Below are 22629 nucleotides of genomic sequence, written 5' to 3' on the forward strand. Positions count from 1 at the left end.
CAAGACTACTGTATATTTGTAGTAGTATTTCAGCGGGTAATTGGAGAAGGCGGGTCATGGTTGAGCAGTGATCGAATTGATCTTCCGTCGTCCCGCACTAACTAGGTAACGTGGTTCCTGGGCGTTCCGGCATCCCGGCCGTTCCGGCACCCCATCAATTTTTCTTCTCCTCACCAAACCTCCTATTTTCAAACGCCTACCATGCCGCCAATCCGCGGTCAAAAAGCTCAGAAGTCAGTTGAGCAGGAAGGCAGAATCCTGCTAGCAATTGAGGCTATTAAAAATGGCCGGTTTACCTCCGTTGCTGCTGCTGCTAGCTCTTTCAAAGTCCCGCGATCTACGCTACAAGACCCGATGAAAGGGATTACTAGTTGGTCTGACACAAGGGCTATAGGCCATGAAATCACCCAATTAGAAGAGGAATCGATCCAGGATTGGTTAACCTCTATGGATCATAGAGGTGCTGCTCTTACGATCGCTATGTTAAGAGATATGGCCAATTTACTACTTAAAAACCGTGGAGATCATACCCCCCAGACCGTTAGTAAGAATTGGCCAACACAATACATCAAATGACATCCCGAGCTTACCACTCGATTCTCTCGCAAATATGACTATAAACGCGCCTTAATGGAAGACCCAAATACTAATTGAGTGGTTGAAGCTTGTTGTAAAAACGATTGCTCAATATGATATTACTTCGGATGATATCTATAACTTTGGCGAATCGGGGTTTGCGATAGGAGTTAGTGCAACGACGAAGGTTATTACACAGTCATTTTATACCGGTCGGAGGGGCGTTTCACAAGCTGGCAATCGTGAATGGGTGACTGTTATTAAAACAATTTGCGCCTCTGGGCGAGCGCTCCCACTATACGTTATCTTTAAAGGCAAAAACTTTATGGTACTATGGTTTGACGACCTTCCAAAACATTAGGCTCTTAACGTTAGTCCAAACGGCTGGATGAGCAATAAAATTGGCGTTGATTGGCTCCAAAAACACTTCATTCCGTATATAAAATATCAGATAAAAGGGAAACATTGTCTTTTAGCCCTTAATGGGCATAATAGTCATCTCACAGCGACATTCGACAAGATTTGCTAGGAAAACAATATTATACCAATCTGTATGTCTCCGCATACCTCTCATCTTTTACAGCCTCTTGATATTGGTTGTTTTGCTGTGTTAAAGCGCTCTTACGGAAGGCGGGTTGCGGAATATACCCGATTAGGCATCGATTCTATCGAGAAAGATGACTTCCTTGATATCTTTCCAGCGGCTCGTAACGATTCATTCAAAGAGTCTATCGTTTAAAGTGCCTTCGCAGCTACTGGTTTAGTGCCATTAGACCCCGATTGGGTACTATTAAAGCTTAACATTCGCCTTCAATCTCTGCCTCTACCGGATCGACCAGTTTCACAAGGTTCAACATCAGGTAGCAATATCTCTACCGGTATCCCTCGAACGATTAGGCAGCTAGAAAAACGCAAATCTAGGCTCAATTCTGGTGTAAGTTCAGCTGCTGATAAGATCACGTCGCCTACAAAACGTGATCTTCAACAGTTTTACAATATGTCGGTTAAGCTAGTTCACGAGCATGTCTTAATGCGGGATGAAATCAAGCGTTTACGGGAGGTGTTGGTGTAAGATATATATCTGATGTTGCACCTGCTCCTGAACCCCAGGTTGAACCTACACTTCCTGTTTTGCCCCCTGTACGTCGGCAAATTACATGTTCTAAATGTGGAGTAAAGGGGCATAGTTTTACAAAATGCCCGCAGAAGGGTTAAATTGTCAATTTAATGGTGTTTTGGTTGTTTAATTGGCGTTTAAAAAATATAAAATTTTTGAAGTTTTGATGGGGTGACAGACCGGTAGGGATGACAGACCCGCCGAGAACCACGTTATTTGGTTGCAATTGGGAGTATCCCAAATAGGCAAATCTCGATGGCACCAAAGAGATTTGGCCTTTTGGGACGTTCCCTTTTAAAATAGTTACCTGCCCACTGGAAGGCATTCCTTCTAAAGTCCATTGCTGCTAAACCTCGTACATCGGTAGGTTAAAGACGAACCATCAATGAATACAAAAATAGCGATAAAGTGCGGGCTTACTTTAGGGGCGAGAAATCGAGAATGGACATAAAAGGCTTAGACTGGTTTCGCTACATAGGCGGTGTTGGATCCCCTGTACTGATGGTATTGTCCTGTTGCAAGAGTGTGAGGCTCAACATTTATGTTGTAGTTCAAAGGAAGATTAATCGACTTATTATTTCAGAGGGAAATATGAAGCTATATATACAACAGTGTGCCAAGTTGATTTCCAATCAACTTGGTTGTCCGTATAGACACCTCGGAGTTAATTCCGACGGTGCGGCTTGGTTCCTGATCTGCACCAGCTTCATACCACAACAAAATGGATTATTCTCTGTCTATTCCCCTCGATCATTCTCTCCTCCTCGATTCGATGATTTACCACCTCGCTAATTCCTTATACTAGTGCCTTATCCGTGACCCGCTTCTCCGGGGGTGCCTGGTCGTGATCGCTGCTCTATTCTACCGTGGCTTGCTTCCCTAGTGGTTGTAGGTGTTGCGCCCTATCCCAAGTATCCAATGGCAAAAATGCCTCATCGACGATCTCTTAGGCTCATATCTAAACCTGTCAACCGAGCAAGCAGTCACTACCAACCACCGCCCTCCACCCCTCAACCCTGGATCTGCAGAGCCTTGCCAAGGGTAGGAACAGCAGGGGAAAAGCCGAGCCCTCAATTGGTCCGGGGGCGGGATCGCGGACTTTTGGCCGATTTTGGCCTATTTGATTTCCTATCTGGTATATCTGGTCTATTAGATTGGCGTTTGGCAGTGACTCATGACTTGGGAATATGTCGGGGAAATATATCATTATATACGTAGTAATACATATCTTAGCTCTGTCTCAACACTTGGTGAGCTAATTGTCTAACAAACACCGAAAGAAGCCTTGAAAGCCGATGCTGAGAATTTCAATACTGTAATCAAGAAGAGAAATATATTCAAGACCAAAAAAAGGCCGAGAGCAGACTTTAGGTACTGCTATACAGATATGTTCCACATTTATAATGATCATGACCAATCCCCAGCCTCAGCCAAAGGTTACCACGGTTGTGGCTGTCTTAGTACAGGCCCCATTCTACCTCCTGCCCTTTAATGTTTCCACTGCATGACATTGTGCCCTTGGCACCAACCCTGCCGTCACTACTAAACCTCTTGACGGACTCCTTGATGATATCGACGACGTCCTGGGCGCCGATGCTAAAATTGATATTGCCATGTCGGCCCTTTCCCTCGACGCCAAACTTACACTTTCCAAAGTGAGGGATTTCGTATTGAATCCCGATGTCCCTATTCCATGAGCCATCGGTGCCCTCGATGTTCTTGACAATCTGTAGGCAGTCGGACACAGGAGGCGAGCCGCCACTAGTCTGGTCAATGTAGGTCGAGGCACCGCAATAGTCCTTGCCGTTGTCGACGTTACATGGGAAGCTCTCCTTGTCTCTTGTGCCGTCAGTCTTGTCGGCGTTTTCCCACGACTTGCGGGCGAGAGTCTCGCTACACACGGGCAAACGAATAAAGCCGGGAGTCGTGATGTCGTCTTTCGCGAGGTTTTCAAACGAGCGAGGGTTCGTGGGATCTGCGATGCCACCGCCGTTTTCTCCGCCATTTTGCTTAAATGTCTTGACAGCCCTATATAAGTGACAGGTTAGTATTAAAAAAATGAATAAAAGCATAGGGTAAAACGACAAACGCACCCGATAATGATATCCTCCACCTTTACCCCACCCCAGCGCTTGCCATTTAGCTGACTCGCGCCCTTCATCGACGAGAATGAGCTATCGGGGCATGAACACCCTCCAGGAATGCCACAGTTATGTGAGCAGGGGTGCGATCTCCCGTCAGGGTCAGCCAATTGGTACAGCCGTCCTTCATGACAAGCTGACTTCAAGTCCTTGGTATACTTGGAGCCGTCCTTGTCGTCGCAGTTTCGACCAGTGTCAATGATAAAAGGGTGGTGACCGGAAGCCTTCCAAACGGCAGGAATGGCGAATCCGTAGAAGGCAGTAATGAAACTGGCTGAGACCGTCTTCTTCTGCTCATCTGATACTCCACTAGAGGGTTTATCATTTGCCCTTTTATCAAGATTATCAGAATTATCCCGAATACCTCCAATAAATGTGCCACCGGAGATAAGAGTCGTGAGCCTCTCAATAGACTTGTCGGAGCCATCGAAGAGGTCGTCAAGGTCCTTTGTTATGATGCTGTCCCAAACATAGAGGCTTTGACCCAGATAATTAGAGAATTCATCTTGCTTTTGGTCGGTCCACTCATCACTGAAGGTGAATTTGATTAGCCACGAGTCTAATGAAGAGATGGTAAAAGTTACAAACTTACACCTTGGGCGTACCCTTTAGGTTCGTGCCAATCAAGACACCACCAGAAAGGATGGTATTGAACGCTGTTTTGCCCTTTTCAAGGGATGCTGCGCTTGTTCCAGCCATCGCAGGCAGCTTTGATAGAACTGAAGGGGTTATTAGCGGCTTTCTAATGGGAAACCAGGCAAATATATTGGGCAGGCAGCTCACCATCAGTAAAGAACTTTCCACCAACCATTGGTGTGCCCATAGAAATCAAACCCAGCAGAATGTTGAGCCACGAATCATCCTTTTTGGGAGGAACAGGTGCAAATTTGTTCTCGAGGTCCTTGAGAGAGTTATCAATGACGAGAGCAGAGGCAGCCACAAGAGAGTCGTGGTATTGGGCATATGTCTAGATGCACTTCGCGTCAGTAAAATGAAAGAAAAATGAAAGAAGAATGAAAGAGAGTTCAATATCACATACCGAGCTGATTTTGACAAAAGAGTTCAAGATTAAAGCAGCAGCGGGGGGTCCAGTCTTGTTGTCGTTCCTGAGTGTCTCACATGGACGAGTTGTCCAGCAGTTGCTGGTGGCCGAGATTTCCTCGCAGTGCGTATCTTGGAACCCACCAACGAGATAACTTATATAATCAGAGAACCTCAAATCCGGGTTGCCCTTAGCGGTGTCCCTGTATCTTTTCCAATCGTCAATGAGGTCGCTCCAAGCGTCACTCACGCCGAGCGCTGCCCAGCGCTCAGCGGGCGTGTAGTCGGGAGTCTCCACCCAGTACGGGTCGTTGCAGGTGAGCGTAGTCCACTTGCCATGGCGTTCACCGGCGCGGCGCACAGGATCATTGCCAGTCTTGACCTCGCGCCTATACTCTCCCCAGCTACTAACACCCTCAGGCGGGTCGGTAAACTCCTCCAAGTCGGTAGCCCAGTTGACCGAGCCACCCAGATTGAGCCCCTTGTACAAATTGGTGCGTTGTGAACGAATTTCTGGAGTCATGTAGGCCACCCACTCGGTATCGTCATAGACCAAGATATTGCTGTTGCTGCTGGCATCAACGAAATGCCTATTGACACGGGACGAGCCCCTGATGCCGAGGCTGTTGGTCGTCGTATTGGATGAGCCCCTCTTGATGCGGGTTGACACGCTGCCGATAATTTTGTTGATCTCAGCGTTAGAAATATAGCCCGCTGTGTCAGTGCATTCTCCCTTTTTGGCATTTGAGTCTAGTCTACCACCAGTGAACTTGCAGTTCGGACCGTCGCAGCCAGCAGATGCCATTTTGAATGACCTTCCGTAGCTGCTAACACCGACGACGACTTTGCCAGAGTCCACACCGGCCTTAGTGACCATGGCAAGAGAGGTCATTGTCTCCGTCAAGTTGATGTGACTCCGTAGGCACATCCCATCATCGCAGCCGATTTGAGCGTTAGGGTTCTCCGCGTCCCACTGACCGTGTAAATCATAAGTCATGAAAACAATATAATCAACAATCTTGCTAATCTTGTCGATGGGGAAGCCTTTCAGGTACCAGTAGGAGGCAGGAGCAGCAATCGAGACAGACTTTCCAGGTAGGAGGTTCTTCAGAAGCGCAAGGAAAGCCGTGTAATTAGTGCCTTCGCTCTTATCACCAGGAGGGACTCCAGGAATATCAGTGGCCTAATTTGCCGTCAGCGACTGTTTAAAGTTTAGTGGAAAGCGGCTTGGGCTTGGTTGCACTTACACCAGGGTATTCCCAATCAATGTCGACACCATCAAGATTGTTGTCCTTAATGAAGTTGGCGATGTTAGTTGCCAGCTTCATACGGTTAGCAGGTGCGGTTCCCTGACGGAGAATTTGGTATGTCTCTGGTAGAGTAGAGAAATCCCAGCCACCAAAGGACAAGATCCTCTTAACACCGGGGATATATCTGAAGTTGTTGAACTGATACTTGATCATATCATTACCAATGCTGATTTCGTAATCTGGGGAAATGTCGCCAAAGCCGAAATGCAGGTGCGTGTACTTGGACCCATCAATCTGCATCGCATCCTGGTAAAGACATTCTCGATTGAAATGGTAACCCTCATAGTAACCGATACTGCGGTACTCAGAAGGAGAATTGCCCTTCATGACTTTCGTGCCGCAGTTAGAGATGCAGCCGTTAGTGCCGGGCTTGGCTGTGCCAGGAGCACCGGTACTGGTGTCAGTACAGAATTCGGCGGTGGTGCCACACTATCATTCGTGTCAGTCTAGCACTATGCGGGCACACATAGTAGGACTTACATGACCCCAAGTGTTGCAGCAGGCCTTCAAGGGACATTGATTGAGGTCGGCAAGCTTGGTCATTTCCTTGGGAGGATTGGTTCCAGGGACCTGGGGGCCGCACTCAGCATCAGACACCTCGGCAGGCATAGGTGGCGAGCCCTCGCTGGTGCAAATGACGGCGTCCTTGAAAATGTTCTTGCACCCGGTCCAGCCCCAGGTATGTTTGTTGAAGCTGTCAATATCGTCGTTGGTGAGGCTATTAGCTGCAGCGATTGTGGAACAGCTCTCGCCATCGCCGACTGTGACCGTAACACAAGATCCGTCTTTGTTGGGACTGGGACGGAAGTCGGGCATGATACCAGATGCGCAACAAACGTGCTGACCAGGCTTTAACTTGGAGCATAAGCCCTTTTCTGAATTATATTTGGTGAAATTGGCACCCGAGATGCCGCATCTAGTGGCTAGTGCAGCACAGCTATCGTCCTGTTCGACTTTCTCCGTTTTGCACTCGGCCCTAGCAGCCAATATTCCTTTGAACGACCGCTTAGAGTTGACAAGCGAAGTTGAGTTGCTAGCACTCATGGAATTAACGGTGGCGTTTTTGCCCTTGATTGACGACAGCATGGGCGCAGTGAAGTGAGCACTGGCAGTAAAGTTCGTGCTGTGGTCAAACTCAAGGCAGTTGGCATTGGACCAAGATTTGAAGGCAGACTGAATTGCACCAAAAGTCCCGTTACTCAAGGCCATGAAGCCAAAGACATGCTGGGAATCATAATCAGGTCCGCAAAGCTGCATCGCCATGGAATCTCGCCGGCCATCAAACTCGTGTGAGTCGTCCACGAGTGACTCTAGAGCAACGGAACTGATTTCTTTGCTGCGGAGACTATTACCAATGTAGAGGCCAGCGGCAGCACCGCCAAACTCAGCGTATAGCATGGTGGTCTTGCTAGACGAAGCATGCCCATTCGCGACATAGTCAAGTATCTGCTTGATCAAAGAGCGGTAGTCAGACTCAGTGCCCGGGGACTGAGACCACCAACCAATCTCGTAGTTGACCTTTTGCTCCTTGGCAGGGCGTGAGAAGGCAGATTGAGCCTTGACATCGCGGTTCCAGTCACTGCCGTACGCAGTGCAGGCATAGATGCGGTGATGAGACTCGGCATCATCTACATTGTCGTAGACGTTGAAGCCGTAAAACATAGTCTGCTTACAATTTGCAAGCTGGTCCATGCTGTGGTAGACTGACCAGTTAGAAGGATTGGGGCCTGAGATAACACATCGTTCCGGGCAGACGGTGCTGAGCCCTTGATAGCCCGGACTGGCCCCGAGCCTAGATGGTGTCAGCCCAGAGACGACTCCAGCAGACAGCAACAGGCTCATGGCCGCGCCGCCCCAAAAAGGACCCATAGTGATGGCTTGTCAAACAATGAAAAAAGAAAGAGAGATTATGTAGAAAGGTAGAAAGAAATTGTCTATGTATAAATGAGTGTGTAAAGAACAATAAAAAAAGAGTGACTGGTGACGAGGAGGCCCGTCTCGAGAGCAATAAGAAAGCGAGAGACTACAATAACTATAGAAAGACGATTGAACACCCGCAATATATAGGATAATTTCTTTCCACTCGGATTCCACCGAGGCGGACTAGAACATTGTTGCTCCCCCCTAGGTCGTACTAGTATAGAATTCTTCGGCTGCCAAGGAAATGTTCCAGTTGTACCTCTCACGGTTCATTTCGATAGATAGATGCCCGAGTTGTTTCTCGCATATGTTCGGGCAAGATCTTGCTAAGTACGTAAATAGTACTATGCAGTAGGCTACTTGGAGTTAGCCGGATATCAATGCAGCGGCTAAGGCCCTCGGATATAACTTGCCCCCCGACATGTCTCCACTATAATATTCATTGCACTCCGCCCTCGAGGCAACCTCAGACCTTTTATTAGGGAAAACGAGTTTGACATAATTTCAGGTTTTCTATTTTGGCTACTTTGCTAAACCCTCGGGTTCTTCTCTACTCGCCTCCATTCTTCCCCTACTCTCTTACCCCTACTGAATTTGTCCAATTCTAATCGTCCCACTTCTCAACATGTTTGACTTGAAGGCGCGTCTTCTTGCGCTCAGCCTGGTCTTTACCTTGGTTACGGCGGGTTCGATGGGCTCGAGCTTCGGCCTCGGAGAGGTCGACGTCGTCTTCCCGCGTAACGACACCTTTGAGCCTATGCCACTCATGCCTATTGTCTTTGCTGTCCAAAACAACGCAGCCCTTGAGAAGCTATACCCAACACTGCGGTATAGGGTGTCGCTACTACATCAGCCAAGCAACGCTACCTTCTCGTCCTTCACGCGTCTCCCTATCGAGGATCTGCCTGCCAACCAGACCACACAGTTCCTTTACAATGGCGTCGCCAACCTAGTCAACATTGAAGACACGTGGAAATTCGAATGGAATTTAGGATGGACCAACTGCTCTACCTCGGATAACGGTACCGATTATGACAATGAACACGGGTCCTCCGACCAGAATGGCTTTCATAGGCGTGGATATGAGCCACATGGAAGCATTATCTTCACTACTAGTAAAGAGGGTCGGCAACCGAACCTCACCACTCTTACCACCGGTGATGACTGTGGCAAGGCTCAGGCTCTGGCCTTCAACGTTACTCAGACCCTAAAGGTCCCCTCATGGTTCCAAAGTGGCGACTACCTTAGGTCGTGCGCCCTCTTAGCCAGCCCGGCGCCCACTCCCCGTCCCTGTCGGGCAAGCGTGGTGCCCGAAGCTGCCTCAAGCATCTCAGCGAGCCTCACTCGCGCCGAATGCTTCGCGGCGACACCCGCTGTCAACTGCCCAGCCAAGACGAATGGAGCTGCCACAAACAGTCTAGGTGTTCAGGCGGCTTGGTGGACCACTGGCTTGGTATGGCTCCTTTCCGACACATTTTGTTAGTTCGAATACTGTAACGTATTCAGTGAGCGAACCGCCATTGTAAGCCAGCCGCCATCTCTAAAACACATAGTAATTCCGATATATGCCACCCTTATATATTAACAACCACATTCATTTTCTGTCTTATTGTTTGTCAATGGCTATTGAGAAGGCTTATGAGCATTCTATCAAAATTTTAAGGAAATGTAAAGGCTACATTGTTGTCGTATCGAAAATTACGCTGCCACAAGCCAGAAATATATATATTTAAGTTATTAAATTAAATTAATCCCCAAAACTCCCTAAATAGCCTAGATACAACTTGAAGAGCCTTAGGCTATAAGGAAAAGACTTCTTACATCTCTATTGTTGAGATATTAGGAATAAAGCCATCATTTTTGGAATGAAAGGATGTTCTAGGTGACGTGCGCAGCTTCTGCATAGGCATTTAGGTAGTACAACACAACACTATAAAGAATGACCATCTGATGCGCCTTCATGCCAGACCCTGTAGTCGGACTTTTCGTCCCGTCCGGACCTATACCTGGATGGGCAGCGAGTCCCGAAAATATGGAACTCTAGCACATGCAGCTAGAGGGATGATAATTTGGCAGCAATTGTTGTAATTTAGAGGTATATTTTAATTATTCTTCCAGAGGGAATACGTGAAGCGCTATATACAGCATGAGCTCCAAGTTGGTTTCCAATCGACTTGCTTCTTCGTATAGACACCTCGGGAATAAATTTCGATGGTGGGGCTTTGTTCCTGATCTGCACCAGCCCCATATCACAACAGCAATTACCGAGCGGCTCCTGAGGCTCTGATCAGGGCAAATACGGTATAGTATCGACGGGTCGACGGATCGACGGACTGACGGACCCCCTTAAGTCCCGGTGGTATGTGCACTTGGACCTTGGGAGAACAATATAGTCTGTGTAAAAATTTGGTGGGCCATGTAGGGCTGATAAGGGCTTGGCGATCCACCGGAGTTGGGAGGCGGTCGGGTCTTGGCAATTCTGATGTGCCCAATCAGCACCCCGGCGAAAATTGGCGCCCCTATGTCTCAGATGGGCACGTCTCGGATCACACATTTATGACGCTTGGACAAGCTATTGAGTTACGGGGCCCAGATGCCTAAAGTAAAATTCGGGCTAACATCCTCCGATATGCTCCGCTAGGGCTCTATGAACCTTGGCCCTTTCGCCACCACCTGTCTTGGCAAAAACACTTAGTACACCAGTTAACTACATATGTAGGTAGTATTACCTGCAGTTGTGCAAGGTCCTTCAATACGCTATCGCATATAGAGATCTTGGCACAACAATTTCCTCGATAGTGAAGTTGAATCCACCTTAATTTCCCTGTTCAACGCCCGAAGTAACCAAGACACCACATTTTCTGGAGTACTAGCTAGTTTTGATACTAGCGGAGGACAAAGCCAGGAACTGAATTTTTATCAAAGCGTATTGTGCTGCGGGTCGATGAAACGTATGAATATATCTCTCCGGTATGACATATAAGATGTAACAGGGGGACTAGTTCGGATCAGCTCTCTTCACGTCAATCCAATCTTCAGTCCTTCTATTTTTGTATACTATAAAATGTACACCAAGTTTGCCCTTGCCCTGGCCCTCCTCCCGGAGCTGCTTGCTGCCCGCTCAGCCGGCAATGCCTACGCCCGTCGCGGCGTTGACTGCAGCTTTGCCATAGCTGCCAACCCGGGCGACTCTTGTGATAGCTTCGCCGAAAGCTGGGCCATCACAGTCAACAAGCTCAAGTCCCTGAACCCAGGGCTCGACTGCAGCAATCTTGACGGCGACAAGGAGTACTGCGTGATGGGCGAGGTCAACATCGACGAGCCCACCACAACTAGCACGACCTCCACGGTCGTTCAGACTACTTCCACCGCTACTGAGACTACCCAACCGTCTATCACGACTACTCCTACCAACGACCCCGAGCCCATTCAGCCTGGTCTGGCTGAGAACTGCGATACGTTCCACAAGGTTGTTGATAGTGACAACTGCGACGATATTGTGGCCATGGCCGGTATCAGCCCTACACAGTTCTCCCAGTGGAACCCTTATATCAATGACAGTATGTCTCTCTTATCTCTATAACACCGTTCATTCTTATAGTATTCACTAACATTCTATGTGCAGAGTGCTCTAACCTTTGGCTGGACTACTTCGTCTGCATTCACGTCCCAGGCGCCGAGACCACTCCCGCCGTCCCGGAGCCCACTGACGATGGCCACTCCCCCAACCAGCCCGGCATCACTAAGGACTGTGACAAGTACCACAAGGTTGTTGCTGGTGACCAGTGCGACGCCATTGAGTCCAGCAACCAAATCACCCACGAGCAATTCCGCAACTGGAATCCCGTCATCGATGCCAGTACGTCTCAAATTTTAGCAACTGTGTCGCTCGTTAAAACACAACTTGAACTAATGTTTGATCTTTTATTTAGAGTGCTCCAACCTCTTGCTGGACTACTACGTTTGTGTTCACATTCCCGGTGCTCCTAGCAACCAGGGCCCTAAGCCCCAGATGCCTGGGCTCGACCAGTCCTGCAAGAAGTACCATAAGGTCGGTGACGGCGAGGGATGCTTTGCCATCAACAAGGATGCCGGCATTACTCTCGCTCAATTCCGTAAATGGAACCCCACAGTCGATGCCAGCTGCAGTAACCTCTGGGCTGGATACTACGTCTGCACTGGCGTCTAAGTTTCACGTTGATTTGAATACAACAAGACAGCAATAAATAGAGACCAGCTGTCAAATTATCAAATAGATATTATAGGAGAGAATACCTACAAAGGTTAGATCTCGTGAAGAGCGTCAGAAAGTTTGAACCACTAGAACAACTGAGCCACTAAGCCGTCGCAGCTGCCACTTCACGGACCTAGAGTCTAGCTAAACGTAAACCCATCATGGGGCGAATAAACTACATCTTTGTATAAAATGGTCTCAGAAATCATAAAGCCTCTGATTTAGAGTAATTAGTTACCAGTATTAAAATACCTTGGAACTTACAAATAAGGTTTGGACTCTTTCAATTCGCTCTCTAGTACTGTATATCGTACTACTGTAGTAGTTATCTTCCAGGGCGAGTTTAGTGGCAGATTACAGATCCTGGTTCATTATTCTAAAGAGAGCTCAATCCAAGCCTTCTATTTCTAGAATGAAAGACAGCATGGCTGTTCGGGAAAGAAGAGATTGAAAATAGGGTCGTTATGGGAGTGATGGCGCTAAAAGAATGTGTAGGACACTACATAGAGCATAAAGATTGCCACAATGGAGTTCACTCTCTCTGCGTATGAGGAGGACCATGCCGTCATGACCTTGGGCTTTGGTCACAAGAGCGACAATAGCAGCATTGCCAGACGAGAATCTTACAGCGACGAATACTTTTCGGACGGTGGGATTGATTTCACGGATTGCTTCAACAATCAGCAAAGCACGTACTTGCTCAACACTGCATCGGACTATCAACAGATGGACCGGGATATCGAATGTTACTTCCCTGATCTCGCGAACACGTGGGGTGCGGAAATTCAGCTATATGACTCGAATATTCAGGGTACCATTGGGTCAGGGTCGATTGCTGCTTACAGGGGAAGTGACCATGCTAGCAGTATCAGTGTAATGCCTGGTTGCCCGGCAGGTGTCTCGTCCTCGAGCAAATGCAAACGCGTGTAGCCATAAGGCTCGCGGCTATTGTGTTGGACGTTCCCCCAGGGTGAAGAATGCCCAACACTTGGGGGATCGGGGCTGCTCAATCTGCCTTCGTCCCTCTTTGCGTTGCATCGCTTATTTCATGTCATTGAAAAATTAGTATAGCGCTGGTTCCAGTTTTGTGACGGATATCGGAACTTACAACCAGCTCAAGAAACTACCGTTGTTATACCACATTGGCTCAGGGTGTAATGGGGGGTTAAGTTCTACCGATAACTAGCTACAATTATGATAATCCCGACGTTCATATAGCCTTTGATAGCACACTTCTCCAGGACAGAAAGGCAAATCTCTAACATAAAGGCAGGAGAAATTTTCAAAAGAGTACTGTCCAATATAGGATTCTCTATAGTCCTCAAAAGCGTCAGGTTGTCCTTCGTCAACCGGACAACAAGGTCTCTGAGTCCACGATCATTCTCTCCTGTTGAGTTGTACACTTCAGTGACAGCAGAGGCGAATGACTCTCGACTGGGAGAATTCATGAGCGACTCCTCGAAGTATTGCTTTGCTTTGGTCTTCAGACTATTGATTTGGAAATAGTCACCCTGGGCGTACATCTGGACGTGTAAATAGGCTGGGCCGACTCGTGGATTAGTAGGACTGGTTTGGACTAGTGGCCCCAGGGGTACTTCTGCCTCTTCTTATCATTGTACGGCACTACGGAAGATCCTTCGGCAGGAAGTCACGGAGCCACATCCGACCAAGATTTCTTCTTCCTTGCCACGATCCATACGAATGTCCATCCAGTCCGGCAATAGCAATGATACTATCATGCGTTATCAGTTAGTATCAGCCTTCTAGATATAGACAACGGCACAGGTCCTTACTCTGCAATCACTGGCTCATTTTCGTCCGGCGCATAGAGCTAGGTGATTCTAAAGAAGTGGCAGTCAAAGTAGATATCTTCATCTCCTATCTCGACCTGCCAGTCTCCGAGGGGGTCAACTCTCAGCTCAGGTAGGAACCGAGGCACCCTACCGCAAAACTGTACCAGCGCCACCCTAGACTTCGCCATAAACCGCAATTGGGGCCAAACCTTCGCCCCAACCCCCAAACCGCATTGGGTGCGGTTTGGAATCGGCCAAACCGCAACCGCACTGCGGTTTTTGATGGGTTCTGTTGGGGCCCCAAAAAACCCATTTACAACCCATTTTTGCATAAACTCAAGGTCTTGGCATACATAATTCTGCTTATTTATCACCATAAATTACTGTTTTTTAACCTTGTATTAGGTACTCTTCCAACTATTATCTTGGATGGGCTACAAAACATTCGAATTTTATATTGCTTTACAGATATTATTAAAATTTAGTTATGGTTGTATTATTTGGCCTTTTTTCCTATTAGTTTTGAGCAAAAGTAGTGTGTTGAATTAAGTGTTGTAATTTTTTATATGTTTTGCCATGGAGATATATATTTGATATAGTGTAAGCTGAGTGATTTTCCTCGAAGTAAAAGCTGGGGTTCTACAGTTTATGATTTCCCTTATTATTATACCTTATTAGTATCATTCGATAGGGAATTCCATAGTTTAAAATCAGGTATTATTTTTAACTAGAAAGGTACTAGAGGTGAGGCTATATCTAAGTTCAAAGCTACTGTTTTGATGATCATATATGGTTGCGAAGTGTTGAGAGGAGTTAGTGGTTTTTTGCGGGTTGTAGATGGGTTATTGCGGTTTATCGATAGGTTATTGCGGTTTATCGATAGGTTATTGCGGTTTATCGATAGGTTATTGCGGTTTATCGATGGGTTATTGCGGTTTATATACGGTTTATAGTGGTTTATTGCGGTTTGTAGTGGTTTGTAGTGGTTTATTGCGGTTTATAGTGGAGCTTGACCTACTTAGTCAACTAATTAGTAGCGAGATATAGGTTAGAAACGCGATATATCAACTAATTCTTCTTTCTCCTATTTATTAGTCGCGTTTGTAAGGATCTAAAGCTTTTCTATAGGTATTATTCCCTCCGTTCTATTATTTTCCCCTTATATTTTACCTTCTATAACTTATTATGTCTCAAACTTAGCAGTCAACCTTCTCTTCGTCTATCTACGATAGTGATTTAGACAATCTTATTCTATATAATCATTTTACTCCCGATTTCTTAGAGAGCTAGGAGACTCTACTAACCGAGGATTTTCTCCGACCGGCTATTCCTTTCTCAATTCTATCGTGCTTAACCCGTGTTAGCCCTAATCGCGTGAAAAACTATCTTCTTTACGACGGGATAGTTTATAACGAATAGGTAAGCTAGTGGCTTAAAACTGGCTTTAGGAAAAAGCATAATATACCCTAGGACGTAGCATATCAATCTACTACTTAGAATGATTTCCAATAAGTAGCAAATATCTCGGACGGAGCACCAAAAGTTATATATAAGCGCTGTGGTCAGATTCTTAAGTATCTAAACTAGACTGCGGCATATCCGCTCCAATGGATATCAGATCGATCCTTATATCCGCAATTTGCGGATATTGGATATGAGTTGATATCCACATCCGCACTGCGGATATGAGTTGATATCCATATCCGCAATGCGGATATCCTTGGATATCCGCACTAGCATAACTCTCGCTTACTTTCCCCCTTGTAGCCTGTCACATGATCTTAATGCAGCTTACCAATATTTCCTTACCGTTGAAATAAACGCATGTTTGGTCCTGACAGAACCAACCCCTTTAATCAACGGTCGGCCCTTTGAAATTTTAGGAAATAGATATGTATCGAAGGTCTCCTTATACAGTATTTGTAGGTAGTGTCGTAGTTTTCTTAGTCCGACGTTTTGTTGTAAAGATGGCCGTAGATTGACGATTTTGTTGTAAGTTATATATAGAAATATATATTTAACTACTGTTAACAATGATAAACTTCGTAAGAAACAGAACATGGAAAATCAAAACCTTTATTATTGGATGAATTATTTCAACCTTAGGCTTAAATAAAAGCCGAGAGTCCTAGCTATCTACTGATTATTTTTTCAATTTGTTCTGACTACTAGAACTTGAGAAATCCGAGATAGAAGTTCTTGAAATGCGGACTTTGCGAGTTTCGAGGTCTTGCGGATATCTTGTGGATATCCACAAAATATCCACAAAATATCCGCAAGATATCCTCAATATCCTCAAGATATCCTCAAAATCCGTAGGATATCCTCCAATTATCCGCACTAATATACAATACAGCCAATCATTTAGGTAAACCACATCAAAAGTAAGTCTAAGTTAGAATATCCTAGTACGCTTACTTTACCCCTGAAAACCTCTACTACTTCAGATATAAGCCTCTCTATTCTTTTAAGCACCCTACTATACTATATATTATAATTGTTAACTTCTTAATATCTCAATCACAGTTCTCGTTCACTAATTCAGATGTGGATTTAGCTTCTAATCGGATTTACCCTGACAACTTCTCCGATTTTTTGGGTATCCAAACACCAGTCCCATCGATATCGCCGACTCGTTCAACTCGTTTAACCCTTGCGCCCTTATCCCTTACTCGCGTCGGACCTCCCCTTCAAAAGCACTGGGTTTTATATCCATCTGATTCTATGTGTGATGATATGGAGGACTTACGCAATAAATTCGTTAGTTAGTGGCTTACAACTGAGTATAGATCTCAGTCTGATGTTAGGAACACAATTCGATAGGAATCAAAAAGCAAATCGGATATCTAGGATAGCTTCTACCAGGTTGCAAATGACAAAAATAGAAAGCCGAAGGTTATATGCAAGGCATGTCTCTGTACGATTGGCCATCCAAGATTCCGGCGTGCTGGTTCTTCGCCTATAACAGCACACCTCAAAACTGGAGCATGTTCAAAAAAAAGTGGCCCAAGAATCGACCAGCTTCTCAAAAGAATGGTATATTAACCAGGGCACTTAACTGGCATTACTACAGTAGTCAAGTTCTTTATAATTTAGCAGCTAACATTAAGTACTTTGATCTAGCCAGGTACTACTAGCATATCATTCACCCAAGACCATCTCTCCGATGCTATTCTGAGATTCATTTCGACTGCACATCTGCCCTTTCGAGTGATCGAACACCCCCAATTCCACCGCATATTAGAGGTTGCTCAACAATCATCCACTAAACTTACAATTCCATCAGCACGAACCATTCGACGTCATCTCGATATAACAATCCAGAATAACCAGAAGGGGATTCTACAGAGACTTCCAGAGGGGTATCGGCTATCAATAGCCTTAGATTGCTGGACTTCTCCTTTCCAGCAGGCCTTTATGGCTATCACTAGTTACTTTATCGATCATAACTGGGATTACTGTGAGGTTCTTCTAGGCTTTGAGCCTCTCTATGGCTCCCACACTAGTGAAAATCTCAGTAAAACTGTGACCCAGATCCTAACAGAGCATAGTATCTCGGATCGTGTCCTATCAGTGACTACAGACAACGCAACCAACAACAATACTTTGATGCAGAGTATCCAGGACTACCTTCAGTCTCAGCATTCATCAGATATCTCAATCTTCCGTGTCCCATACATCGCGCATGTGATCCAGCTGAGTCTGAATGAGCTTCTTGGGAAGCTTAAGGCAGTGCCAAGCAACAAAGAGATCGAGTTAGAGTGGTCCGAGGAAAAAACCCACTCCTTCCAGAATAAGCGCAATACCTCCGGCGGTATCCAGATCACAGATACATTAAAAAAGGTATATCTTCTACCCCTAGATCCTTATAATAGCTAGACTAATAAAAGTATAGAAGATCCGAGGACTAGCAGTCTTTATTAATACAAGCCCACAACGTCGGGAGGCATTTATGGCCCTTCAGCCGGAGCCTACATTGATTCCAATCCAAGATATTCGGACACGATGGAATTCAACATTTTTGATGCTCAACCGGGCCAAGAAGCTCCAGCCATTCTATGATCAGTATTGTACTGATCATCAATATCTTTATTTCAAGCTCGATCCAGAAGAGTGGCGTCAAGTCGAGTATCTTCTTCTTCTGACAAAGCCCTTCTTTGATTTCACGATGATGCTGTCAAAGACAAAGGATATTACCGCACACAATATCTACAGCATCTATAATAAGCTTTTCTCCCATCTCGATGCAGCCGAGGCGAAGCTTAAGAATAAAGGTGTGATCTGGAAGAAACGGATGTTGCGGGCACTCCAAACAGCAAAGAAAAAGCTCTCCAAGTACTACACTGCCACCGACTACGAGCCTTATGGTAACATCTATGCTCTAGCAACAATCTTCTCTCCATCAAAGAAGCTCCGGTACTTTTCCTCGACTGATTGGCAGGGTGATATTGATTATGTGAATCGTTATCAAGAGGTCCTAAGCCGAGAGTTTGATCGATATAGGAAGATACTTACCTATGATACTAATGACCCAGCAGCACTGGAGACTTCTGGAGTAGCTATTGATGAGAATGATAACTGTGATCTTGATGCTGCTTGTGCATCCCAGAACCAGCCATTGGAAGAGCTTGCAAAACCAGATGACGACGAGATTGCACGATATCTTGCTCGTGGAATTGAGCGACAGAAACCTCGACTTTTCTGGAAGGAACATGAGAAGAGCTTCCCGACCCTAGCTAGGATGGCAAGGGACATTCTATCTATCCCTGCTAGTGGTGCTGGTGTTGAACGACTATTCAACTGTGCTCGTGACATCTGTTATTACCGTCGTGGTCAATTGAAGCCGAGTACAATCCGTGGCCTGATGCTACATCAGTTTGCTACCAACTTTGATCTTCGGCAAGAGGAGCTAGGGATTATCAAAGAGCATCTATCCCAAGGTGAAGCTGCTTTGCTAGATCAAACCCGGAGATCATTACCACAGCTTGAGGTCTTGGAGCCTATCAGTGATAACGAGGAGGAGGATCAAGAGACTGGACTCGAGGCTACCCAGCACACTGAGAGCGGTGATAATGACTCGGATGATGATAGTGCTGAGCGACGTAGACGGGCAAAAGGAAAACAACCTCAAAAACGACCATGCGAGGCTGTTGAAGAGGATGATAAGCTTCCAGAGATGCCGGTCGATGGGAGTATGCTAGGCCGTTCAGGGCGGATTCGAAAACAGCCAAGGTTACCAGATGGCTTCCAGTTAGATCTATGAATAGCAAATAGGGCCTAGAAGATTCAAATTCATAAACCCCCCAAAAAATGCATAGACTGAATTTCTGACCGTGGTCAGAGATTCCAATTGTATACTACTGTGAGTAGAACAGTACTTGACCTTCTACCCATAATTTCTGACCTCGGTCAGAAATTATACTTACGGTTTACCTGGTGATATTCAATAACCTCGAGTACCAAGTATTACACGAAAAATACACAGGAATGTATAATAATAATGCACACCCCTTGAGGTCACGAGTCTAGGCATGTTTGTATTGTTTGATATCCATTGGATATCCGCAGATATCCAATGGATATGAGGTCCATATCCAAATCCGCAAGGCTGCGGATCTTGGATATCAAAAAATATCCATATCCGCAGTTTGCGGATATGGATTGTGGATATCCGCGGATATTGTGGATCGTGCCGCAGTCTAGGCCTATTATATTTCTGTCCTCGTAAGCTAGTATAAAAGCTCCAATCCTTACTCCGGTAAAAAGATATAGTTGAAGAGCTAGCGTGATAGTAGCCTTAAGTAATCCGGGTATGAACCGGCGATGATCCGCTCGCTATATAGAGGATATCACTCGGAGAAAATCCTTCTTAGTAAAGCTGTGGGCTGGATCCTCAACATTCTTAATCGTTCCTTCGTTTTCTGTCAATATTCTCTTTACCCACTGTGCCTAAGTTAGTTTGGCTTCCATTCCGGAACACAGAAAGTAAGATCTATAAAGGGGCTTATACTAGTTATCTCTTTCCGGTCTTCCGACACAATTTTAATTTACATTTTTTCTTCAAATCCACCAAACAGCCTCTCCGCACAAAGGACAACCGATGTCATCACTAGCCGTCCATTTTCACTTTTTTTCCCTCGCGCTGAATGACTGTACCACCGAAGAAATTCTTTGATAAGTGTATGGTCTGGAATCGCACAGCCTGGCCCCATTTTGTAGCCCTCGATTCGTTCCTATTCAACGAACCTAACAGCAAGTAAGTAACTCATTTGCCGGGTATTCCTCATGTACAAGTGAATGTCAACTCACTCCATCCAAAGCTTAATAGCTCGGCAGTACATCCTCTTGGTCTTAGGTATCCTTTTATCTTTCTCTCGGATGGAATCCTTATCCGCATGAGCGCCAAAAACGTAGCTGCTCTCTTGCAGTTGTTTGTGGCGCTTCTCTTTAGCGATCTCATCTTGTTGAGCAAAGAATTGTTTACTGCCTATAGCCAGTTAAACTTCCCATATAATACAAAAAAAAAAAAAAGGCCGAGGAGCTGAAAGAATGAGGTAGAAAACAGAGAAAACTATCTTAGAGGCTTGGAGTAGGGAAATAATTTCATTTTATAATTTAGTAATTTGATATGACCGAAGACTTTTCTCCTGCGCCGCCCCGTGATAGATGAACTCCGTGCCTTCCAATTTGCGTCATCGTGCTCTAGTGCGTTATAATTTGAGAGGGGGACGAGATCGAAAGATCGTGCACCTCAAAAAGTAGGGCTTACGGTGAGAAATGATGGCCATCAAAAAGTAGTTCGCAAATAAACAGAATTGTGGGGCAAAGGGCTTCTTTGGGTATGGACTGAGCGTGGATTGAGTGCTCAATAGATGGCTCTGATCAGTCTCTGAGTAATCAGTGAGTGATCAGTGAGCGATCAGTGAGCAGCCAATCAGAGTAACTGAGTGCTCAGTGAGCACTCAGTGATCGTTCATTGGGCCTCACTGATTTATCACGTGATGGCTCTGAGCCGCTCACTGAGCCTGAGCCCGGACTGAAATTTACTCAGAGAGCCTGACTCTGAGCGCCCTCATAAAAGCGGCGGCAGCCAAGATAGGAAAGCCTCACCCGGCAGAGGAAAAATGGTACGTACAGCTACCTAGGTAGAACAAGAAGACCTGGGAAAATGACCCCTTTTGGCGCTAGAAATGACCATCTTTCCATCCGTACGGCCGTGATATTTGGCGCCCGTTTTATTGTCACTCCCTTAGATTTCACCTACCACTGAAACGACGCCGAAAATGGCTCCCTTTTACAGTCCCGCCTAGACGCCCTCGCTTTTCGTTTTACCTAGCCGGGCGCCTGTAAGATACTAGGTCGTTTCCCTTGGGCGTTTGGATTGCTTGGTTTTTCCTTTTCCGCGGCCTCTATTATATGGTCGGGAAAGTTGACTTTCCCTCTTCCTCAAGCGTTGCACTCCTCTGGGTCATGGTGTCGGCTTTTACCGTAAAATGTATATATAACTGAAGTATATTTATGGCACCTTGCTTGGCAGATCTGCATAATAAACAAAAGGGAAGAACTGAAGGGGAAAGGAATCAGGATAATGCTTGAAGATAAAAAGCCCCCAAGTTGAAGCAAATGAACGATCAACGCTTTAGTGAGAGAGAAGCAGAGATCATAGGATTGGAACTACGTCTGGATATCATCATCGACGTTCTTCGATGGGTTTGTTCATCAAAAAAGCGAAAGTAACAATTGTCTTGCAAATAGCACAGAGGATAATTGCAAATGTGGAGTTGATAGCTGCTTGCGCAAAAGCTCCAACAAAGCAACCTGCTACCAGCATCACAAGGAATATGACTCGTCGATTGCGCTGACGATTCTGAATCTTCAGTAAGCCCGGGTCGGCTACAACATCTATAAAAGCTGCTGTAGCCATCGCCGTAGTAATATCCGTGATTTTGAGCGACCGGCCCAGGGCAACTTGTGCCCCCGAAGAAAATGCCAAGAGGAAGATGCCGGCTAGGGCTGCTGGGCTGCCGTGCTGACTTGGCAGACTGTACTGTATTGCCGCTGCCGCATAGACCAGTGCCGTTTGGAATGCACTGCTCGTAATCAGCCAGAGTCGCTTTCGAACCCCGAAGAGATTCCCAATTTGGCCAACGGCCCATCCACCTGCGAGGAATGCACCGAGACTCATACCCACGTGAGACAAGTTATAAGCGCTGCCTTCGAGTTTCCCGGCCCCAATGGCGAGGAAAAGAGCATTCCCGGTCTGATTGGATGCGAAACAACCGTAGTCAGACCATGAAGCAGCATCCTGAATTCCTGTGGCGAAAGAAAGTAGGACTAGCTCGCTTTCTAGCAATAGATCCTCTCGAATATCGTCGGTCAGGTAAGGCCACACTTTGGGGGTTGGAGTGGAACTGCTCGCCATACAAGGCGTAGGTAGATCGGAGGTAGTATCCCCTACAGGATGCAGAATTCCTGAGTAATGTGTTTCACTTGAGAT

General features: G+C 46.1%; 5 protein-coding genes across 5 annotated transcripts; 3 read left to right on the forward strand and 2 right to left on the reverse strand.

Annotated features, from left to right (window-relative positions):
- Nucleotides 1–3150: 3150 nt before the first annotated feature.
- N7455_007671 (chitinase) lies at nucleotides 3151–8054 on the reverse strand (the record flags this gene model as incomplete). Its single annotated transcript, XM_065605701.1, has 7 exons — nucleotides 3151–3721; nucleotides 3787–4365; nucleotides 4427–4553; nucleotides 4618–4801; nucleotides 4874–6058; nucleotides 6123–6614; nucleotides 6666–8054. 7 exons carry the CDS (start codon nucleotides 8052–8054, stop codon nucleotides 3151–3153), a joined length of 4527 nt encoding a protein of 1508 aa, XP_065460650.1.
- A 676-nt stretch (nucleotides 8055–8730) lies between these two features.
- On the forward strand, nucleotides 8731–10149 carry N7455_007672 (uncharacterized protein; the record flags this gene model as incomplete). The annotated part of the gene is made up of 2 exons (XM_065605702.1): nucleotides 8731–9526; nucleotides 10073–10149. The coding sequence occupies 2 exons, from the start codon at nucleotides 8731–8733 to the stop codon at nucleotides 10147–10149; spliced, it is 873 nt and encodes a 290-aa protein (XP_065460651.1).
- A 1020-nt stretch (nucleotides 10150–11169) lies between these two features.
- N7455_007673 (LysM peptidoglycan-binding domain-containing protein) lies at nucleotides 11170–12294 on the forward strand (the record flags this gene model as incomplete). The annotated part of the gene is made up of 3 exons (XM_065605703.1): nucleotides 11170–11665; nucleotides 11731–11964; nucleotides 12038–12294. The coding sequence occupies 3 exons, from the start codon at nucleotides 11170–11172 to the stop codon at nucleotides 12292–12294; spliced, it is 987 nt and encodes a 328-aa protein (XP_065460652.1).
- Nucleotides 12295–12864: 570 nt separating this feature from the next.
- Nucleotides 12865–13269, forward strand: N7455_007674 (uncharacterized protein; the record flags this gene model as incomplete). The annotated part of the gene is made up of 1 exon (XM_065605704.1): nucleotides 12865–13269. The coding sequence occupies one exon, from the start codon at nucleotides 12865–12867 to the stop codon at nucleotides 13267–13269; it is 405 nt and encodes a 134-aa protein (XP_065460653.1).
- Nucleotides 13270–21822: 8553 nt separating this feature from the next.
- N7455_007675 (YoaK family protein) lies at nucleotides 21823–22554 on the reverse strand (the record flags this gene model as incomplete). Its single annotated transcript, XM_040958418.2, has 1 exon — nucleotides 21823–22554. One exon carries the CDS (start codon nucleotides 22552–22554, stop codon nucleotides 21823–21825), a length of 732 nt encoding a protein of 243 aa, XP_040811137.2.
- Nucleotides 22555–22629: the final 75 nt, after the last annotated feature.

This window comes from Penicillium solitum (assembly GCF_028829755.1).
Source record: "Penicillium solitum strain IBT 25940 chromosome Unknown utg000005l_segment0_segment0, whole genome shotgun sequence".
Lineage (NCBI taxonomy): Eukaryota > Fungi > Ascomycota > Eurotiomycetes > Eurotiales > Aspergillaceae > Penicillium > Penicillium solitum.